The sequence below is a fragment of the Gymnoscopelus microlampas genome (genome assembly GCF_963454915.1).
Source record: "Gymnoscopelus microlampas genome assembly, chromosome: 17".
Taxonomy (NCBI): domain Eukaryota; kingdom Metazoa; phylum Chordata; class Actinopteri; order Myctophiformes; family Myctophidae; genus Gymnoscopelus; species Gymnoscopelus microlampas.
Genome location: NC_139954.1, coordinates 27,409,297 through 27,426,566, shown reverse-complemented (window position 1 = coordinate 27,426,566; position 17,270 = coordinate 27,409,297). Strand labels below are relative to the sequence as shown.

The following is a 17,270-nucleotide window of genomic DNA, read 5'->3' as shown; positions in this document are numbered from 1 at the left end:
GGTATCAGGGAGCTCAAACAAACACATTTTAGGACTTTTTCCAAGACCAAATATAAAGAAATTGAACAAATCATGTGAGAAGGTTGCAGTCAACAGGTGGCAATTCTATAAAAAACGGGGGACACAGAATGTACAGTCCTGTCAACTGCACAAATGTCACATTACAGTGACACTATTTTAGCTTATTACTTTTTGAGCTGTGTAACAGCCTAAATATGACAAGCTGAAATTTCACTATGACAAGTCATATCAATGAAAGAAATTAAAAAGCAAAAGTATTGATTGCTGTACTCTATATTCAATGTATTCCGAGTGAAATGCTATCAAATTCAATAGCTTAAACATGTAATAGACTACTCTGTGGTGTTAATATCAAGTCATTGAGGAATATCATTTCCCTTTAATCTTTTATCTGCTCAGTGGGAGGTTAGCTGTATTTAAGAGGGTCTGTGTGTGTGTGTGTGTGTGATTGTGTCCGGAGATGAGCTCACAAACCACTCGACCAATCAATGCTAAGTTTCTTGGGCAACAGTGCCACTAAGTCGGTAGTACTGCCACCTTCTTTTTTTTTTCATGTAAGTTTTATATATTTGTTTTTAAATATTTGACAGAATTTTTATAATGGAAGTCAATTGGTATGGCTCTGTAGGAGGCAGGAAAGAGGTGACTACTTTGTTTCAAAGAATGTGGTCAAACTGAACGGACAACTCCGGGGATCAGAGCTACCAGTTCACAAATAAATGTTGTATTACACTTGACTTGATACAATATCACCTTCTGGCACCTAAATGTGTGTCTGCTCTGTACCGTCGTGAATGTCTGTCTGTATCTTATCTTATTCCTCCAGTACTTTGCAAGTCTACGGTAATGTTACTGCTCCCTGCAAATGTACTGGTGTCTGACCTGCAACTTGCACAAAAGTTATCTCAAAATCTAAAGGGTGGAATGCCATGGAAGTTTCTGAGCACACTCGCTGCCTGTGGTGGAGGAACCCTAACCATTTCACAAAACCCATGGTGTAGCGCCACCCTCATACCAGAATTAACCTTTTTTTAAGTTTTAGGCCCACTAGTGAGAGTAACATGGCCATATGTGGATGGCAATAATGGTCAGTTCAATACAGTTTGGTCTGGTTGGGTGTAAGGAGCAGCTCAGACTCTGCCTGACGCAGGACTTCACTCGGCATAGGCCACCGTTTTTGGTTTATTATTCAGTGAGGAGAGCATGCTAAAGTTGTATAACCAACTCAGTTGTTGTCTAAAAAAAAGATCACTTAATAACGTAATTTCACTCTCTTCTTTTCTATCCAGATTATTATGGTCATCCAGGCCAAAAGGCACGGCCGAGACTATGTTTTGCACCCTGTCCGTGTGTCCGTCCGTCCGTGTGTCCGTCCGTCTGTCTGCGAGCAGCTAATCTCCGGCACTGTTGGCTGATCAATTCGCATCTTTCGTTTCGTTGCCTATTGTCCCTGAGTTAAAGCCAAAATGTAACTCCAAAACAGCAATACATTGTTTACTCTGTTTACTAAGGCTGCCTCTCCCAGTCAAACACTGTTGATCTATAACACCCGACTGAACACAGAGTCATTGTCAGCAGACAACAGAGGCGTGCTTGTTTTGGAAACAATACTGACATCTATGAATGATTCTAAAATGACACAGAAAGAAACGGTCTATGAAACTGAAGTTGCCCACGACTTCCCAACACGCATACCTAAATTCACCAGTAAGTGGTGGTACTGTAGATAATTAGGTGGGCAACAGTCAGCAGAACGGCCCAATTCAAGCACTGTCTGCAACAACTTAGTCATTCATGAATAGTCCAATTTCCAGATATAGCGAGTGAAAGTAACGTTTGAGCACTGCCCCTCTGCTCAACAAGCGGACATCAGTGTGGCGTGGTGTCCAATATTATTTTTGGACAAAAGAGCATCAAATTACCGACAGTTGGCTGTAATAAAATTTACCATTTTGATTGCTACACCGGCATTGTCAGGCTTTTGCTACATACTCCCTCAACACACCAGCTTTACACAATCTCTGCTGTGTGATGGTCAAAGATGCATAACACAGAAATAAAAATTCCTCGTTCAACTTCATGAGTCATGTGAGTGCTTATAGAGAAGGCAATGAATTACTTCACTTTTGTCTAATTCAGTAGACTGTAAAAATCTCCGGGCCCTGATCCTCTCTGCCTCGCATCGCTCAGTGCAGCGGGGTGAGACGATGACGATGCAAGTACTGTAGGTCCCTCGCGGTCTGTGTTTACATAGCGGGTGTTTATCTGCTGCCTCCTTTCTCTACAATTTTCAACCGACGGCAGCTCTGCAGGGGTAGATGGATAATTACATCTGCATCTCAAGTAGTTTTGTGACACCTGATTTAAGGGGTAACCGGAAGGCTCGCCCCCACAACACATTCGTTTTATTGAGGTTAAGGTTAGGAATAAGTTTAAGATTAGACATAGTTTTACTGAGGTTAAGTTTAGGAATAAGGTTAGGTTTTGGCACAATTCTCTGTTCTCGGTCACATTTTCACTGGCACCTGGTTTATAACCTGTGGTCAAAGCTGTCAGAGGAAATGTTTCTAATACTACTCTAATGACTCATTTAAACTAGATGCTTAACAGCTGAGCCGACTGTTAAACCCAACGTTCATCTTTCTTTGTTATTGTTTGTCTTCAAAGTTTTATCTGTCCTAGTGCCGTTTGTAAAGCACTTTGTGATGCGTTCAAGTAGGTTTATTATTATTACTACTACTATAATGATTTGTAGTAGTCGAAATTGTAGTTTTAACCGGGAAAGCATCTGTGTCATTTTAGATTTTAGCGTTGGCTATTCAAAAATAGCAGATATACAAGCTCACAACTTGTCCCTTTGCGCCATGCTGCGAGCTTGCACATCTGCTATTTGTGGATATTTTTTTTGAAATCGCGAAAGTTTGAGAACTACTGATTTAGAAGGCAATTGTAGAATCGGCCCCAGGTCTAAATGGGTTAATATCCAATTTATGCACAGTGTTAGCATCAGCCCGTACCTTGTTTGTAACTGCCAGCGTTTCCAGGCAGGAAGAGCACAGGAGCCCCTGTCAGTTTGAGAGCTCGTGTCTCCTGGGCGTAGACCCCCTCCCCGTACAGGTACAGACCATACGCTGGATACAACCTGGATACGCGGCGAGGCAGGGCCACCCGCTGGCAACGGAGACAAATACAGACACACACAAACACAATAATTTAATATACACAATCATTTCACAAACGCTCTGTAGGTTTGTGCTATGAAAAACAGCCGTAAGCAAGAAGGCAATTCAGAGATTTCACATGATCATGCTCATTACCCCTTCCCCAACACACAGACACAAACACCCTGAGGTAAGATAGAAGTCCGTATGCTAGTTGAACTAACTGAGCCTCCAGATTAACCACTTAAGCCACATATGGTTGAGCCGAGTCCCTCAGGGCTCTATACTAGTGTATTTTCAGTTTTCTGTTATTGTGGAATAACAGATTGTGGCAAAAGTTTTCCCCACAATATGGATGCTGGGGTTTAAGTGGTTAACATGCCAGTGAAAGTTTATACAAATATGTTATACACAAAGAAAATGATGCTCAAAAGATGGCACAGGACATACGGTGCTGTTGTTAAGAAGTGACCTGCTGGTGTGGCAAGGAATGATGGGAGAGCATGGCTGGTGATGTCACACATACAGTAAAGAGTGTGGATCACTGCTGGATATTATATGACAACTGGCTCATTCTCTGTATTGTCAAAACTCACCACCTCACTCAGCAACAGAGATAAAAGGGTTAAGGATGGGTGACCATGCAATTGGGGGGTGATTTTGTCATATTTTCTACTTCCAAGTTATAGCTTCTCATTAAAAAACAACATCATAAATTATATTTAAAAAAAGTAAATAAAGTTTTTTATTTTATTATTATTATTATTATTTCAGAATAGGTATGTATGTACATTAATATACAGCTTCCAGGAAACAGCTTGATATAGCCTAATTTACAAGCATCACGTGCGTTTTTATATTAATTTAATTGGTTCGATCAGTGTAGTAGATATTAGGACGTCACTCGAGGCTCTGAGTGAAATATAATGTCACTATTAGTGTGCAGGATAATAACACACACACATTATATATATATATATATATATATATATATATATATATAATGTTATGAATTATAAACCGCAGTAGTAGTTATTATTATGATGATAATAAAGCACTCACCCGGTACTCGGGGTATTCAAACATGTAGGTCATGCTGCATCTGTTCTCTTCAGATCCCCTCATCATCTCCCATAGACCCACCGCCAGAAGAGCCGCACACAGACCGTACAAGACCCCCGTGAAGACCCTCATCACGCTTCAGTCTTTATTTATTTACAAACACACAAACATCCATGTTTTCATCCCCTTCCGTCACCCAGACCACTTGTCTGCTCTGATCTCCCACCACTAACACAGGAAGGAACAGGAAGGTTCTCATTCCGTCCCATAGGGCGAGGGGACATGTCGCGCTGTGATTGGACTAAATTGGTTGACAGGGCAACCACGGCGGTATGAAAGCCAGGCCCCACTCTGAGAAGCCCCGCCTGACAACGATTATTAATAATAAACAGTGGAGTAAAGTAACTAAGTAAATTTACTTAAGTACTGTACTTAAGCACAGTTTTGAGGTATTTTGACTTTACAGTAGTATTTCCAATTTTCTGTACTTTTACTTCTACTCGTACTTGTACTTTTTACTAACCCGCTACAATTATTTGAAAACTTTAGTTACTAGTTACTTTGTAGATTTTCATTATCATTACAAAACATACATTACCCACTTCAGCCCTAGGCTATACATTTCGGCCATATGAAAATAGCAGATCTACAATCTCACAATGCGTTGCAATGCGAGGCATTTTGAGCTTGTAGATCTGCTATTTTCAAAAGATTTTTATACATTTTAAAACTCGTGAAATGGGACATTCTGCTTAATGAGTACTTTCTACTATTGGTACTTTAAGTACATTTTGATACCAATTAATACTTTTGTACTTTTAGTCAAGTAAATTTAGAATTCTGGACTTTTACTTGTAATAGCTGTATACTTGAGTAAACAATTTGAGTACTTTTTCCACCTCTGCCAACACAACAACATTGGCCAAATATGTAGGTCAGTTTGTTTTATTTCTGAAGTAGGCATACATGGCCTTCAACGTTTAAGTCTGGTTATAGATTTAAGTGTGTAGATCATTTTCCATCCAAAACCAGTTTAAACCATTCACTTACCATAACTAACAACACAGGTCAGTGGTCACCTATCAACCAATTAACCAATCACAGAGCATCATCCCTACCAAGCATGGGATCTCTAGAGGGCTTTGATACTACTCTGGCGCCTACTACGATACGTTATTGATTGACAGATCGGTTGACCAATGGTAAACGAGACATCGTGAAAACGGCCTAATTAGGTGGATGATGTTTTATGTGCTATAAATAACTTATACTATCATATCCCAGTTATATATAGAATAGTCTACAACTTGTAATTCTAGTGGAATGGGGAAAGTGAACAATTTTTATTGCATTTTAAATGTCACCTTTAAGAAAAAAAAATACATTAGCTACAGTATACATCTTTTTGCATGAAGCCTTAAAAGGATAGTTCATCCCCAAAATGACTTTTTTTCTATGATTAGTCACCCCATGGAGACTTGAATTCATGGATATTCGTGTTTTTGTCAAAAATTTGATGACCGGCAGCGGTTCCGGTAGGAGACACTAAGACTTTCCTTTGTGTGTCCTATCGGAACGGCTGTCTACCGGTCCGCTGGTCATCAAATTCTGAAGTCTCCATGGGGTGCCTATTCGATAGGGAAAAAAGTAATTTTTTGGATGAACTATCCCTTTAACTGGCCATGAGCTCAAATACATGTCATCACAGACACATGACTGTAAATGCTTAATGATAATTTAACTCTAGTGGAACAAAATATGGTTCCATTTTTTAATTCTTCTGAGTTAAATTAACGCATAAGGTCACAGATAACCAATAGAGCTTGAGGGACCGAATGGAACAGGGCACCACTTCTCCATTGAACTCAATACTGTTCTATTCGCCCTATTACTTTGAATGGTGTGCTTGTTCTACATTTGGTAATATTGTATTGTTAAACATGGTGTTTAATATATTGTGTAATTTAATTATATTGTTTAATTTGTGTGACCAATTTGAGTCTCAGTACAAAACCAGATCAGAACATCCAGGAAATTGATGGATATTCCATACTCTCAAAAATGAATACAATGACAATCACAAAATTATGCATTTTATCTCAGGGAATGATTTTTACAAACATTAACACAATTCATACATGTCTGACATATGTTTTCTCCCACCTGTTAATTCACTCTTACATCAAGACACTTAAGAACAAAGGCTGAGAAGAAGCTTACACACACTCAAGAGTTTTCAGTCGCAGATAGGTGAGGTGAACTGCTTCAGGGCAACTCAGGTGGTCTTAGGATTGTCATTCACAAAACAACTGTGCACTGAATTATTTTTCATACACATTCCTGTCGTCCAGACATCCACGGATTCCACGCACTAACCCTCTCTACACTTGTGTCTGTTAAATATGACGGCAGTCTTATGCGTGTTGTTTAGTGTGACAGCCCTTCCACTCTGTCTGCCAAACCCATTGGCCACCGCTCCTGTTCATTTGGAGCGATGCATCAATGCAGCCCCCATATTGGTCAGGGCAAGCTGACCCCCCCCCCCACCCCCAACGCATGTATATATATTGAAGCAGGAGGTCTCTCCACAATTAAAATAACTTTTGTAACTTTTGTTTTTGACTTCGTTCCAGTGTCAATTAGACATCTGAAAGGAGGAGAAAAAGATTCAGCAACACTGTCACACTGCATACGTTTTGAACAGTATCTAAGACCACCTGTGTTTGGTTTATCTACCTCATCTACTTTGAAATTGGCGAATGTTTCTTCAGCGTCTATCTGGTTCTTTTTGAGGTGGTAACTCTGTCCATCGTTCAATGGGGGCATCTGGAGGCTGCTGGGGAGATATATTCCTGCCTGGTTTAAGGGAACTTAAGAGGACACTGTGCAGTTTCCTTAAAGTACAGTATTTTATACTGCACATCATTAGGATTAGTTTCCTTAGTTCGCTCCGTCTAACCTCCGTCAATCCAACAGTTTGGAGTGCTCTATCCTTGTAATGGTCCAATCCGGAGGCACTCCTTTAGTAAACTCCCTTTGGAATCTGCCAGACGATCAAAAAGAAAGCACAATGATTGTTGCTGTATATTATACTCAACTGTTATAGACTCTCTGCTGTAAGCTACTACTTATTATGGTCTTATGGTATCATTTTCTGCTCTCCATTGATCACCACTTGTATTTTGTTTCCATGAATATTGTTGCTGTTGGGCAGAAGCCTTGTTATCTCCATATCTCATTTATTTTCATGTTTATTTTTTCATAAATGAATGCATACTTTGTCGTATTACAGTGTCATGCAAAAGTAGAGAATATAGGAGATCTACAAGATCTGTGTTGTGATCTGTGATGTTGCAATGCGCCACGTTGTGAGCTTGTAGGACGGCTGTTTTTGTAATTTTTCAAAACATTTTATAATGGTGATGATCAGTTAATCGATTTTAACATTCCAAATCCCTGTAGTTGAATCACCACCTTAAGATCCACTGCTAATACTCACTCATAAATGGCTGTTAGCACTCTCTTAGTCTCCGGCTCTTCCCCTTCTCCACCAATGGACACCTGGAAGATGCGAGTTCCCTCCACGTCAGTGTCAGGGAGACGTGCGCTCGTCAGATACCAGAAACGCATCAGAATACTGACAAACTTCTTCCCTGGAAAGTAAATACCGGTAGTAGCATTGTATTCTTGTATTTTATTAACCACTTAACCCATTGAGACCTGAAGCCGATTCTACATGTCTCCTAAATCTCAACAGTTTTCTGAAAAACCTATGTTTCTATATCAGTGGTGCTCAAACATTTTCATGTCAAGGACCCCCAAAATTATATGTATTTGGCCGCAGACCCCCATCAAAATATGTTGTTCCAGGGACCCCCCAGAAGCAAAGATTTGAGTTAAAAATGTTCGCTTTAAAAATATATATATTCAAAGATTTGCACACATTTTCACGATTTTTCAAAAATAGCAGATCTACAAGCTCGTAGCGCGGCACTCGCTACGAGCTTGTAGATCTGCTATTTTTGAATAGCCCAAAGTGTAAAATAATGCTTTTTAGCTCAAATCTAAAAATGAGACAGTTCCAGGTCTCTTAAGGTCATGTTCTCTTGAGATTTTTCTGAGTAAAACAATGTCATCATGGTTACCGTTATCCTCATAGTAGATTCCCACATCCCCAGGAGTTGAGTACATGATGTCTTCAGGCTCTGCAGAGAGAGCCCTCTGGTGACTTGATGGGAGAAGGTTGCATTTTTCCTCCAGTTTCCCAATCAGCTGTAAGGATATTCCAATGAGGTGATGTCAAGGTTGAGCAAAAAGGGTAAAAGGGCAGGTTAATATGCCATACTTATCATTTACCGTCTACCACTTTAACCATATCATGAGAAGCTGAAAATGACAGTTCTGCCTAGTTTGATTTCTTTGCTACCATGCGGTCCAATGTGATGAACATCAAATGGACATAATTTGACATATAAAACATATACTGTGCTGTTTATCAGTATGGAAATATGGTCGTCTGCTTATCATAATCATAATGTATATACAGTAAATATTCTGTTTGGCATCACAGCACTATAGGCTGTGATTGAATGCTTTAGATAAAGGTGACTGAGGGTGAACAATCACAGTTTAGATTTTTACTCTCCTATACCTGTTATACATGGTATGTAACAATTAAAATCTTAAACATTGTCATTGCCATAGCACTATAGGGTGTGATGCATCCTGTACTCACATCTTTAGCCACAAGACCATCCAAAGCTTCAAACTGACACTGTGACAGGAGTCTGGAGACATGGGAGAAAGCCTGCAACATCACACGTTATGGGTCCAGTTATGAAAAGGTTGAAAAGCTTTTATGATTGAAGATGAAATACATTTTTGCCATACATCGGCTTCGGTTGCTAGTAATTTGCCTCAATGAATTTAAGGGGGAAAAGGACAGCAGGACATCCATAACATGATAGAATCCTAGTTGTCTTTGAGAAGAGTTTCTTTTTTTTTACCCCATTGTTTAGTAAGGTTAATGTCCTGATCCTCAGAGATTGTCAAACAATTGTGGCATAAGATACAATAATATAAGATGAACATCTATTGATCCCCACCTGGATGTACATTGCTCAAGTGTCACACAGCAGCAGCAACAGCAGGCACAGAGTCAGTCTGTTGTTTTAAACATATCTTATTATATTATTTAAACATGATGTTCTAATCTTAACTTCATTGAACTGTCTTAAACTCACCTGTTTTGCTCCCTCGGTGAAATCATCGATATTAAACTCTTTGTCAAAGTAGGTTCTTATCAGGAAGTAATAGATCCTCGTTCGGACCCAGATGAAGGGGTTGGGTATTCCAACAACAACCACCTTCTGTTGTTGTTTCGGATCAGATCCGTAATGTCGGACTGAGGACAGAGCCGGCGTGGACCTGGTCACTGGGGTCAGAACCAACCGGTCAGCTTTATTAAACAGACGAGAAACAGCCAACCTGTTGTTGCACAGACAACAACCTCTCAACACCACCATGGGCAGCGCCATCTTGATTCTCCCACAACCTCCTGTCCGTCTACATGAATCTTCCGACTGGAAACTAGTTACATGTTTATTTTTTATAATATGTAAACTTGCTTATTAAGTCAACAGATTGTTTAGTTATTGAATTTTAGTTAGTATTACCTTTTTTTATTAATTTTCTATACTTACTTAGCCCTGATACATGACTGTCATATATTAAATGACACAGTCATGGATGATCTTCAAAATAGTGTTTTCACTTTCTCCATTTACGGCCCGTACATCTACATAAACGTTCAGATTTCAAATATAAAGCACTTACCCCATGGCCATGGATGTTACAATTATGTACGAGCACACAAAAGTACCCGTATCTTCCGTATTGTTCAATAAAAAACATTTTAATCCGATCGGTGGCCATTTCCCCGTATTTTCTCTTTCTACGCTACCCTATCGGTTGGGAGGCGTATTGCACCCTGTCTGATATATAACTCTATGAAAAAGTGGCCACCAATCGGATTAAAATGATTTTTATTAAACAATACGGAAGGTACAGGTACGTCTGAGGGCCCGAACATAATTTTAACATCCATAGCCATAGGGTAAGTACTTTATATTTGAAATGTGAACGTTTATGTAGATGTACGGGCTAAAAAGGGAGACAGTGCAAACACTATGTTGAAGTTCATCCATGACGGTCATGGCAGATGACCGTCTTGGATCCATGGCTATGGGGAAGTAAACACTGTAACACCTGTTCTTCTCAAGACGGAGCTGTTCTGTTTCTGTGCTTTTCCTTACAGATTAAGTACATCAAAGTAGGATACTGTACTGCAGTACGACACAGTGCTGCTACAGTAACTGCATCATGTTAAATGGAGTCTCAGGAAAAGGTTGCAGTGCAGATCTTCACTGAGGTGGATCGAGATGTTTTTATTGGTGACATTTATCCACAGGTAACATGTAACATGTAAAGCAGCAGATAATATGTGATAATGTATAACCTTATCTCTTTTTCATAAAAGGGTTATACATTATCATATCTGACTTATCCATTGCAGCGGCGTCCAGCTGTGCTCAGAGGGCTGCATCTGGGACCCTGTGTGGACACATGGACGGTTGAACATCTGGGGCAGAAGGGAGGTGACAGAGAGGTGAAGATCCACGTGTCTGCTGTCCCACAGATGGACTTCCTGCACAAAAACTTTGTGTACAGGTGGGATGACAGCCTGACACACACACACACACACACACACGCACGCACACATACGCACACGCACACGCACACACACACACACACACACACACACACACACACACACACACACACACACACACACACACACACACACACACACACACACACACACACACACACAGTGTTTACATTAGGTAAAGGAGTGGGTGAAATTAATAATCTATCCTCTATCTGGCTGTATTCACAGGACTCTGCCTTTTAGTGAATTTGTAAAAAGAGCATCTGAGAAAAAACACAGTGATTTCTTCTTATGTGAGGTAAGAATTTAATATTCACTGACTTTGGTACAGCTGTTCCGTACTACTGTCAGCTATATGTAAATATATTTTTAAATTACACAAATTATGGCTATGGCTTATGTATCAAAACTTTACTAAATGCAATACTAAATTATATCTACGTCTGTGGGACTGGAGATAAACTTTGAAGTTGTTCTTCTTCGGTTCACCTTTGAAACAGTTCCTGCTTGTAACAATATTTTACGTATGATATCATATCAGTCCCTTTTTGTTGTCAGGATGAGAGCTACTATCTTCGATCACTGGGAGAGGACGTTCGAAAGGTATCCAGTAAAATCCATCAAAGAAAGACTATAATGGAATGGAAGGAATGTTTTGTTATTTAATATACTGTAATACACAGTAAAATCTTTAGTGTTCATTTATCCATTTGTAAGTCAGAGTGTGTACAAAGGTTACATTTGTATGAGAGCCTGACCGCTGGCAAATTTTGGGGTCCAATGTTAATCTCAATTTTGGAGAGTACTAGACCACTGATTAGGAAAAATCTAATAAGTATATTAGCCTGGCTCAAACAAGTTAAATTAACGCTCAGGTTGTTACCATGTTATTTCATGGTCAAAGGTACATTAGGTTTCCATAGTTACTGGATATAGTGGTATTCTTTCTCTGTATTTTTGTGTTGATTTTTGAACTGTTTGGTTGCTACTATATATGTCTATGAAATTAATTCAAGGACCCCAACGGAAACAAGTCCGCAAGGACTTTTTTGGTCGGACCTTTTAGACAAAAGTATTATAAATGTAACTGTGTTGTTTTACATTCTTTTGCCTAATAAACAATTCAATCAATCAATCATATACATCAGGACAGGTGTAGTTTATAAAAAACAGAACCAGCAGTGGACTGATCCATGTGATCTGGTTCCTTCCACAGGAACCTGCTGATCTGAGTAAACAGTTTCCTGACCTGGCAGAGGACTTTCATATCCCACAGTTCTTTGCACCTGATCAGTTTTTCTCCAGTGTTTTTCGTATCAGTTCCTGTGGGCTGCAGCTGTGGACACACTACGATGTGAGTGTTGGAACCAGTGGGATCTTGCATTTTGTTTTGGTAAATTTGAAGTGGCATAATATGGAATGTGTACTAGAACAGTGATTCTCAAACTTTTTAATTTCAAGTATTGTGAAATGTTTCACAGCTACATATGATTTTAATTACCAACATATTGATCCAACTAGTATCATGTTTGTTGAACTGTGACCACTGACCAGTAGTGTGCTGCAAACCTTCTCTCTCCTTGGTCTCAGGTGATGGACAATCTGCTGGCTCAGGTGACTGGGAGGAAACGTGTGGTTCTGTACAGCCCCCAGGATGCATTGCACCTCTACCTATCAGGTGAGCGGACCACATATAGACAGATGCTGTGTTGTGATGCTGCTTTTTCTTCATGGTTCATCTAACCACCAGGTGATAAATCTGAGGTCCTGGAGATCGACTCCCCTGACTTGGAACGGTTTCCTGAGTTTGTGAAGGCACAGAGATACGAGTGTGTGCTGGAGGCTGGAGACCTGCTTTACATCCCTGGTACGTCTCCACTGTCTCCTTATTCTATGCATTGCTCATGACACACATTTCTATGCATGCTTTCAGTCACAAACTCGAAATTATTGTCCATTATACGACTGGACACACAGACATTTTCATATGCCCATGCACTAATGATCTCTAGCTGCTCCATACAGCCTCTTTTCTAAATGTATTAATCTTAGTACAGTGCTGTTGGTCTGGGTTGTTTTTATGTTCAGATTGTGATTCACATTGCGATTTGGCCAGATCTTTTGTTTATCGTGCTCCAGCTGTTTAAAGCGCCTTGGGATATCCCATAATTATTGTACTAAACAAAATATATGTTATTACCATTATATATTATTAATGGTTATTCTCTTTACCTCAGCCATATGTATTAATTCAGGTCTATCAATCTTTCCCTTTTAGCCCTATGGTTCCATAACACCCTGGCGTTAGAGTTTGGTGTGGGTGTTAATGTGTTCTGGCGCCATCTAGCTGCAGAGAGTTATGATAAGAAGGACCCCTATGGAAATAAAGACCTGTTACCTGCCACTCGGGCCCTTCAGGCCATGGAGAGGGCCCTGAACACTCTCGATGACCTTCCACCAGACTATCGGGACTTTTATGGACGTCGGATGGTTCAACGCATACGACAACGCGCATACTCCACCCCCTGTCACCCTAGCAGAACTGCACAGAACCCAGTCTCTAGAAATACATTACCCAGCAGCACTTTGGACAAGCCTGGTTGAATCCGCTGCAGTGGTCAAATGTGGACCAACTGTGGTGTGTCTGTATCTGTGCTATGCAAGGATTATGGAACATTAATATACATGAAATAATTCCTCCAGACTGACAGGAGCATATTGAAGTTAGGAGAATCTTGGCTTGGCTTTTCTTTTTATGAATCAGCCCACTACTTTGCTCAAATAATTACCAGGAATTGGGAGCACACTGGTGGCTCAAATAATCATACAAATATTCCCCATAAGACATTTGTAGACCTAGAAACCTACTTTAAAGTACAAATGGCAGCTCTACCCATGACCAAACAAAACTTGCTTCAGTCATACAAGCTCATATGTCTAGCATAGAAACGCTTATGCCAGTACAATGTTTGACATTTTATTGCACAAAGATTTTAACATTTTAAAGCTTTGTAAACAGTGAAGCAGCATGTTTCTAATAAACAGTCCATTCTCTATCTGAGTCTTTATTAACTTCAGCAGAAACTTATTTTACAATGGCCTTTCTTTCCTGTAAATTAACCTGCAAACCAGTGAATTCAACATTCATAAAAGTATAAGTACTATAATACCATGTAAGTACTTGGAATCCATAAAACATAATGTACTTGTTAGGATATTACATACTGTACCCAATAAAGTGTGCATCTTACCTGTTGGTGTGGCAACCTACATATATATTAGACATTTTCAAAAGTACTTACATGATGTTATTGTGTACTTATAATTTGTACACAGACTAATACACATTAGTGAACATTTAAGGAAGCTGGACAACATTTTTGAAGTAAAATGTCTCAGTTTCTTCCATAAACCTAAAACAACTAAGTTTGTGTGCAAGAGCCAACCAGTGACTTACTATAGAGATCTACTAAATTATATGTGACAGAAATAAGCACCAAGTTATGTTGCAGTAAGGAGGTTTATGGATGTACAGTCGCAGATGTGTAAGCATCAATGTTCAATCTGTACCTCAAAGGATTGATAACCTGGATCAGGCTATATTGTCAATAAATGGCACAAATATTTGAAAGCTGGTGAATAGCAAGTGAATTTTTGCTTGTGATGGCATTCATCATTGTGTTAAAAATGAATCCATATAAGCTGAAAGAAGCTTTTGTGTAGACAAAAAAAAAGTAGATAATCGTGGAAAGACATACACACCTAAAGAGTTTGTTTTCTTTTTCATTTTTTATGCTTTGGCTTTGGACGCAAATGAGGAGACAAAAGTTGTGTAAGAGCATAATAAAGAAAATCACTCACTCACGACTTTGTGCTCATCCACAACATGCACGCAAGTGCACGTGCACACACAGTCTGTTGAGACATGCAGTAATCATGTCCTCTCTCAGGCATGAATATAACAGTCATTCAGGGACAGTTCGTCATGGTATTGAGATATAATGATGGTCTGTTGTGGACGATGCAGCATCCCTTTAATCTCCTTGGCGACAAGGCAAATACATTTCTTGAATCTTGACAACAGGCAGCAGAAAGTTCCAGAAATACAGCAATAAACCATTTGTCTCTTGTGCCAGAATGGAGGTTATTCTTGTTGTGCAGGATCCACCGTCCTCCTCCTGTCACCTAATCCAAACATCCTGTGGCCATTTTCCTTCATCCATGGTGCAGAACAGAACCATCTTCTGTTTTCATAAAGACACAAGGCACCTAGACATCCGTGCTCCCACTCCAGGTGTAATTCTAGGGAGGTCTCTGAGTGTGTACAGTACAGAAACACGGAGGAATTCTCTTAGGACAAAAACAAAACAGACAGAAAGAGATGGCACATTGCGTGTGTTTGTGTTCTTGATGTAGTATGGTTTCTTTTTCTTCGTTTTTCATATGGTGTGTTTGCTAATAGGCAGACAACAGTGCGGACACCGTTTCCCAGATGATTTGTCAGCGCAGGGCAAGAGAGCAGAGGTGACCGCAGAGGTTCTTATTCTTATGGCGTCGGTGCTGTGCCGCGGGTTGATTTCATCTTATCAAGTCTTTTAGATAAGTGACTGTTGTTGGATTCTAGTTCATCTACCTTGTCCAGTGCTGAGCGCAGCTGTCATGTCACGGAGGAGAGAAACAGAATGAAGGGGGATTTAAATAAGTCAATTGCAGAGGTAGTGTAGCCAAAAACTACACAAGTAAAGTAGTGTTACTTTAACATAATAGGACTCAAGTAAAACTAGTCATCCAAAGAAATTCTTGAATAAGAGTAAGAAAGTATCTAGTGAAAAGATTAGTACCGAGTTACTTCACACGATCTGATAAAAATTACAAGAAGGTGATAAGCTTGCGCTGATTGGTCAGCTGCTGTAACCTCAGCTGGGACAATATGGCAGCTGACCAATGAGAACAAGGAGTGCTCTTTTTTTTACATTTACATAGTATATTGTACCTCTCTCTGTAGCTTGCGTTTCTCTGCTTTTAATTCATCCTCCACTTTCTCTGCACTCTCTGATGCACCCTTATAGCGTGTCACCTGACCCTCAAGTCTGGTCACCTGCACAACAACAAAAACAACATCAATAATAAAGGTACAATCAAAATGATTAAAAAATAAATTAATTATATACATTCAGTATACAGATAGAACATTGATTACTCACATTCTGCTCCAAGGCTGTGACCTCTTGCTCTGCTTTGGCAAGTTTGAACTTCAGCTCACTTATTTGTCTGCTGGAGTCTCCTACAATACAAACATTATGTAAATGAAATACATAAACACAAACACACACTAATACACACACACACAGGACCACAATGGAAACAAGTCCACAGGACTTTGTTGTGTTATACTTTTAGACTTGTGCTGTTTACATTTCTGTCTAATAAAGTATTCAATCAATCAAAACTTACTCTGTATTTCTAGTATGTTTGGATCTGTCCCGTTCTCCAGAACCTCTCCGTCTGGACTCAGCCCTACTGTAGTGCCATTTTGTGTTTTTTGCTCCAGTTGGGCCTTCAGTTTCTTTACCTGTTTACAAAACACACTTGATATAATGTACATGTATATCTCTTCTAGTTCAAATACCCAGAGATTTTGAAGAACTTCTCACTTCACGTGCATCTCATGCATAAGTGCAGACGTTATTTGTATATATTTGGTGTATAATAGCAGTAGCTGAGCCACAACAAAAACGCTCACTTCTCCCAATAATCTTTTTTTGTTTTTTTCCTACAAATAATAAACCAAAAATCTAAGAATATGACAGGCAGCTCATCGATCAAGAGGCCAATCAACTCATATAATGTCATTGCTCTGACTGCCTGGGAATAATGGAACTCAATTTTAAACATTGGCCTGTTATCTGTGTTGTTGTGCTGTAAGTATGTGGTTGGTCTGCTTTAGGTTACAGCACCCTCTGCTGGCATATTGTATAATTATGTGTTAATATTTGAAATTAATATTTGTATTCATTGAACACATGTGTATAGAAAGTTAAGTTAACCACTTTTTAGATGTTTAAGTGTACAATTAAACACTGACTAAACTACAGTATACTAGCATTGGAAATACTAATGGAATGATATTTGACCAACCTGTTCAATCATCTTTTCACGCTCATCCACCAGCTTCCTTAGACGGATTTCTGGAAGATAAACCAGAAACAGTTCACATGAAAACCAAGAAGTTTCACTTTGTGCTCTTGGAAACACATTATGAATCCAGTTAACACATACAGTATACTACATCACAA

The 17,270-nt window shown here is 39.5% G+C and overlaps 4 protein-coding genes across 5 annotated transcripts in view; 1 reads left to right on the top strand and 3 right to left on the bottom strand.

Annotated features, from left to right (window-relative positions):
• Positions 1–4,484, bottom strand: part of pgap1 (post-GPI attachment to proteins inositol deacylase 1) — a 29,024-nt gene extending 24,540 nt beyond the window's left edge. Inside the window, exons 1-2 of the mRNA XM_084084630.1 lie at positions 4,245–4,484; positions 3,039–3,192 (exon numbers count right to left, since the gene is read on the bottom strand). Coding sequence (XP_083940756.1) covers positions 3,039–3,192; positions 4,245–4,376 — 286 coding nt within the window. The 5' untranslated portion in view covers positions 4,377–4,484. The remainder of the gene's footprint in view (positions 1–3,038; positions 3,193–4,244) is intronic.
• Positions 4,485–6,098: 1,614 nt separating this feature from the next.
• On the bottom strand, positions 6,099–9,788 carry maip1 (matrix AAA peptidase interacting protein 1). Its single transcript, XM_084084416.1, has 5 exons — positions 9,488–9,788; positions 8,980–9,051; positions 8,390–8,516; positions 7,744–7,897; positions 6,099–7,287 (listed from the first exon to the last, which is right to left on the bottom strand). Exons 1-5 carry the CDS (start codon positions 9,779–9,781, stop codon positions 7,209–7,211), a joined length of 726 nt encoding a protein of 241 aa, XP_083940542.1. The 5' UTR covers positions 9,782–9,788; the 3' UTR covers positions 6,099–7,208.
• Positions 9,789–10,525: 737 nt separating this feature from the next.
• tyw5 (tRNA-yW synthesizing protein 5) lies at positions 10,526–14,028 on the top strand. Its single transcript, XM_084085107.1, has 8 exons — positions 10,526–10,713; positions 10,819–10,973; positions 11,203–11,272; positions 11,533–11,577; positions 12,191–12,328; positions 12,565–12,652; positions 12,725–12,841; positions 13,253–14,028. The coding sequence occupies exons 1-8, from the start codon at positions 10,633–10,635 to the stop codon at positions 13,576–13,578; spliced, it is 1,020 nt and encodes a 339-aa protein (XP_083941233.1). The 5' UTR covers positions 10,526–10,632; the 3' UTR covers positions 13,579–14,028.
• The window catches only part of LOC311064980 (leucine-rich repeat flightless-interacting protein 2-like), a 52,411-nt gene continuing 49,079 nt past the window's right edge, over positions 13,939–17,270 (bottom strand). For both annotated transcript variants that reach the window (XM_084085093.1, XM_084085094.1), the window contains 5 exons: positions 17,113–17,162; positions 16,429–16,546; positions 16,179–16,258; positions 15,968–16,072; positions 13,939–15,628 (listed from right to left, as the gene is read on the bottom strand). In XM_084085093.1, the coding sequence (XP_083941219.1) occupies positions 15,521–15,628; positions 15,968–16,072; positions 16,179–16,258; positions 16,429–16,546; positions 17,113–17,162 (461 nt within the window). In that variant the 3' untranslated portion in view covers positions 13,939–15,520. The remainder of the gene's footprint in view (positions 15,629–15,967; positions 16,073–16,178; positions 16,259–16,428; positions 16,547–17,112; positions 17,163–17,270) is intronic.

What these genes read in the sequence shown, in the direction of transcription:
- maip1 (XM_084084416.1), bottom strand. Translation starts at nt 9,781, where the DNA reads ATGGCGCTGCCCATGGTGGTGTTGAGAGGTTGTTGTCTGTGCAACAAC. An exon ending in TCACCGAGGGAGCAAAACAG is followed by an intron (nt 9,052 to 9,487) that starts GTGAGTTTAAGA and finishes GTGATGTTGCAG; the next exon opens with GCTTTCTCCCATGTCTCCAG. An exon ending in AATCTACTATGAGGATAACG is followed by an intron (nt 7,898 to 8,389) that starts GTAACCATGATG and finishes TTTACTTTCCAG; the next exon opens with GGAAGAAGTTTGTCAGTATT.
- tyw5 (XM_084085107.1), top strand. Translation starts at nt 10,633, where the DNA reads ATGGAGTCTCAGGAAAAGGTTGCAGTGCAGATCTTCACTGAGGTGGAT. An exon ending in CACAAAAACTTTGTGTACAG is followed by an intron (nt 10,974 to 11,202) that starts GTGGGATGACAG and finishes CTGTATTCACAG; the next exon opens with GACTCTGCCTTTTAGTGAAT. An exon ending in GTGATTTCTTCTTATGTGAG is followed by an intron (nt 11,273 to 11,532) that starts GTAAGAATTTAA and finishes TTTTGTTGTCAG; the next exon opens with GATGAGAGCTACTATCTTCG.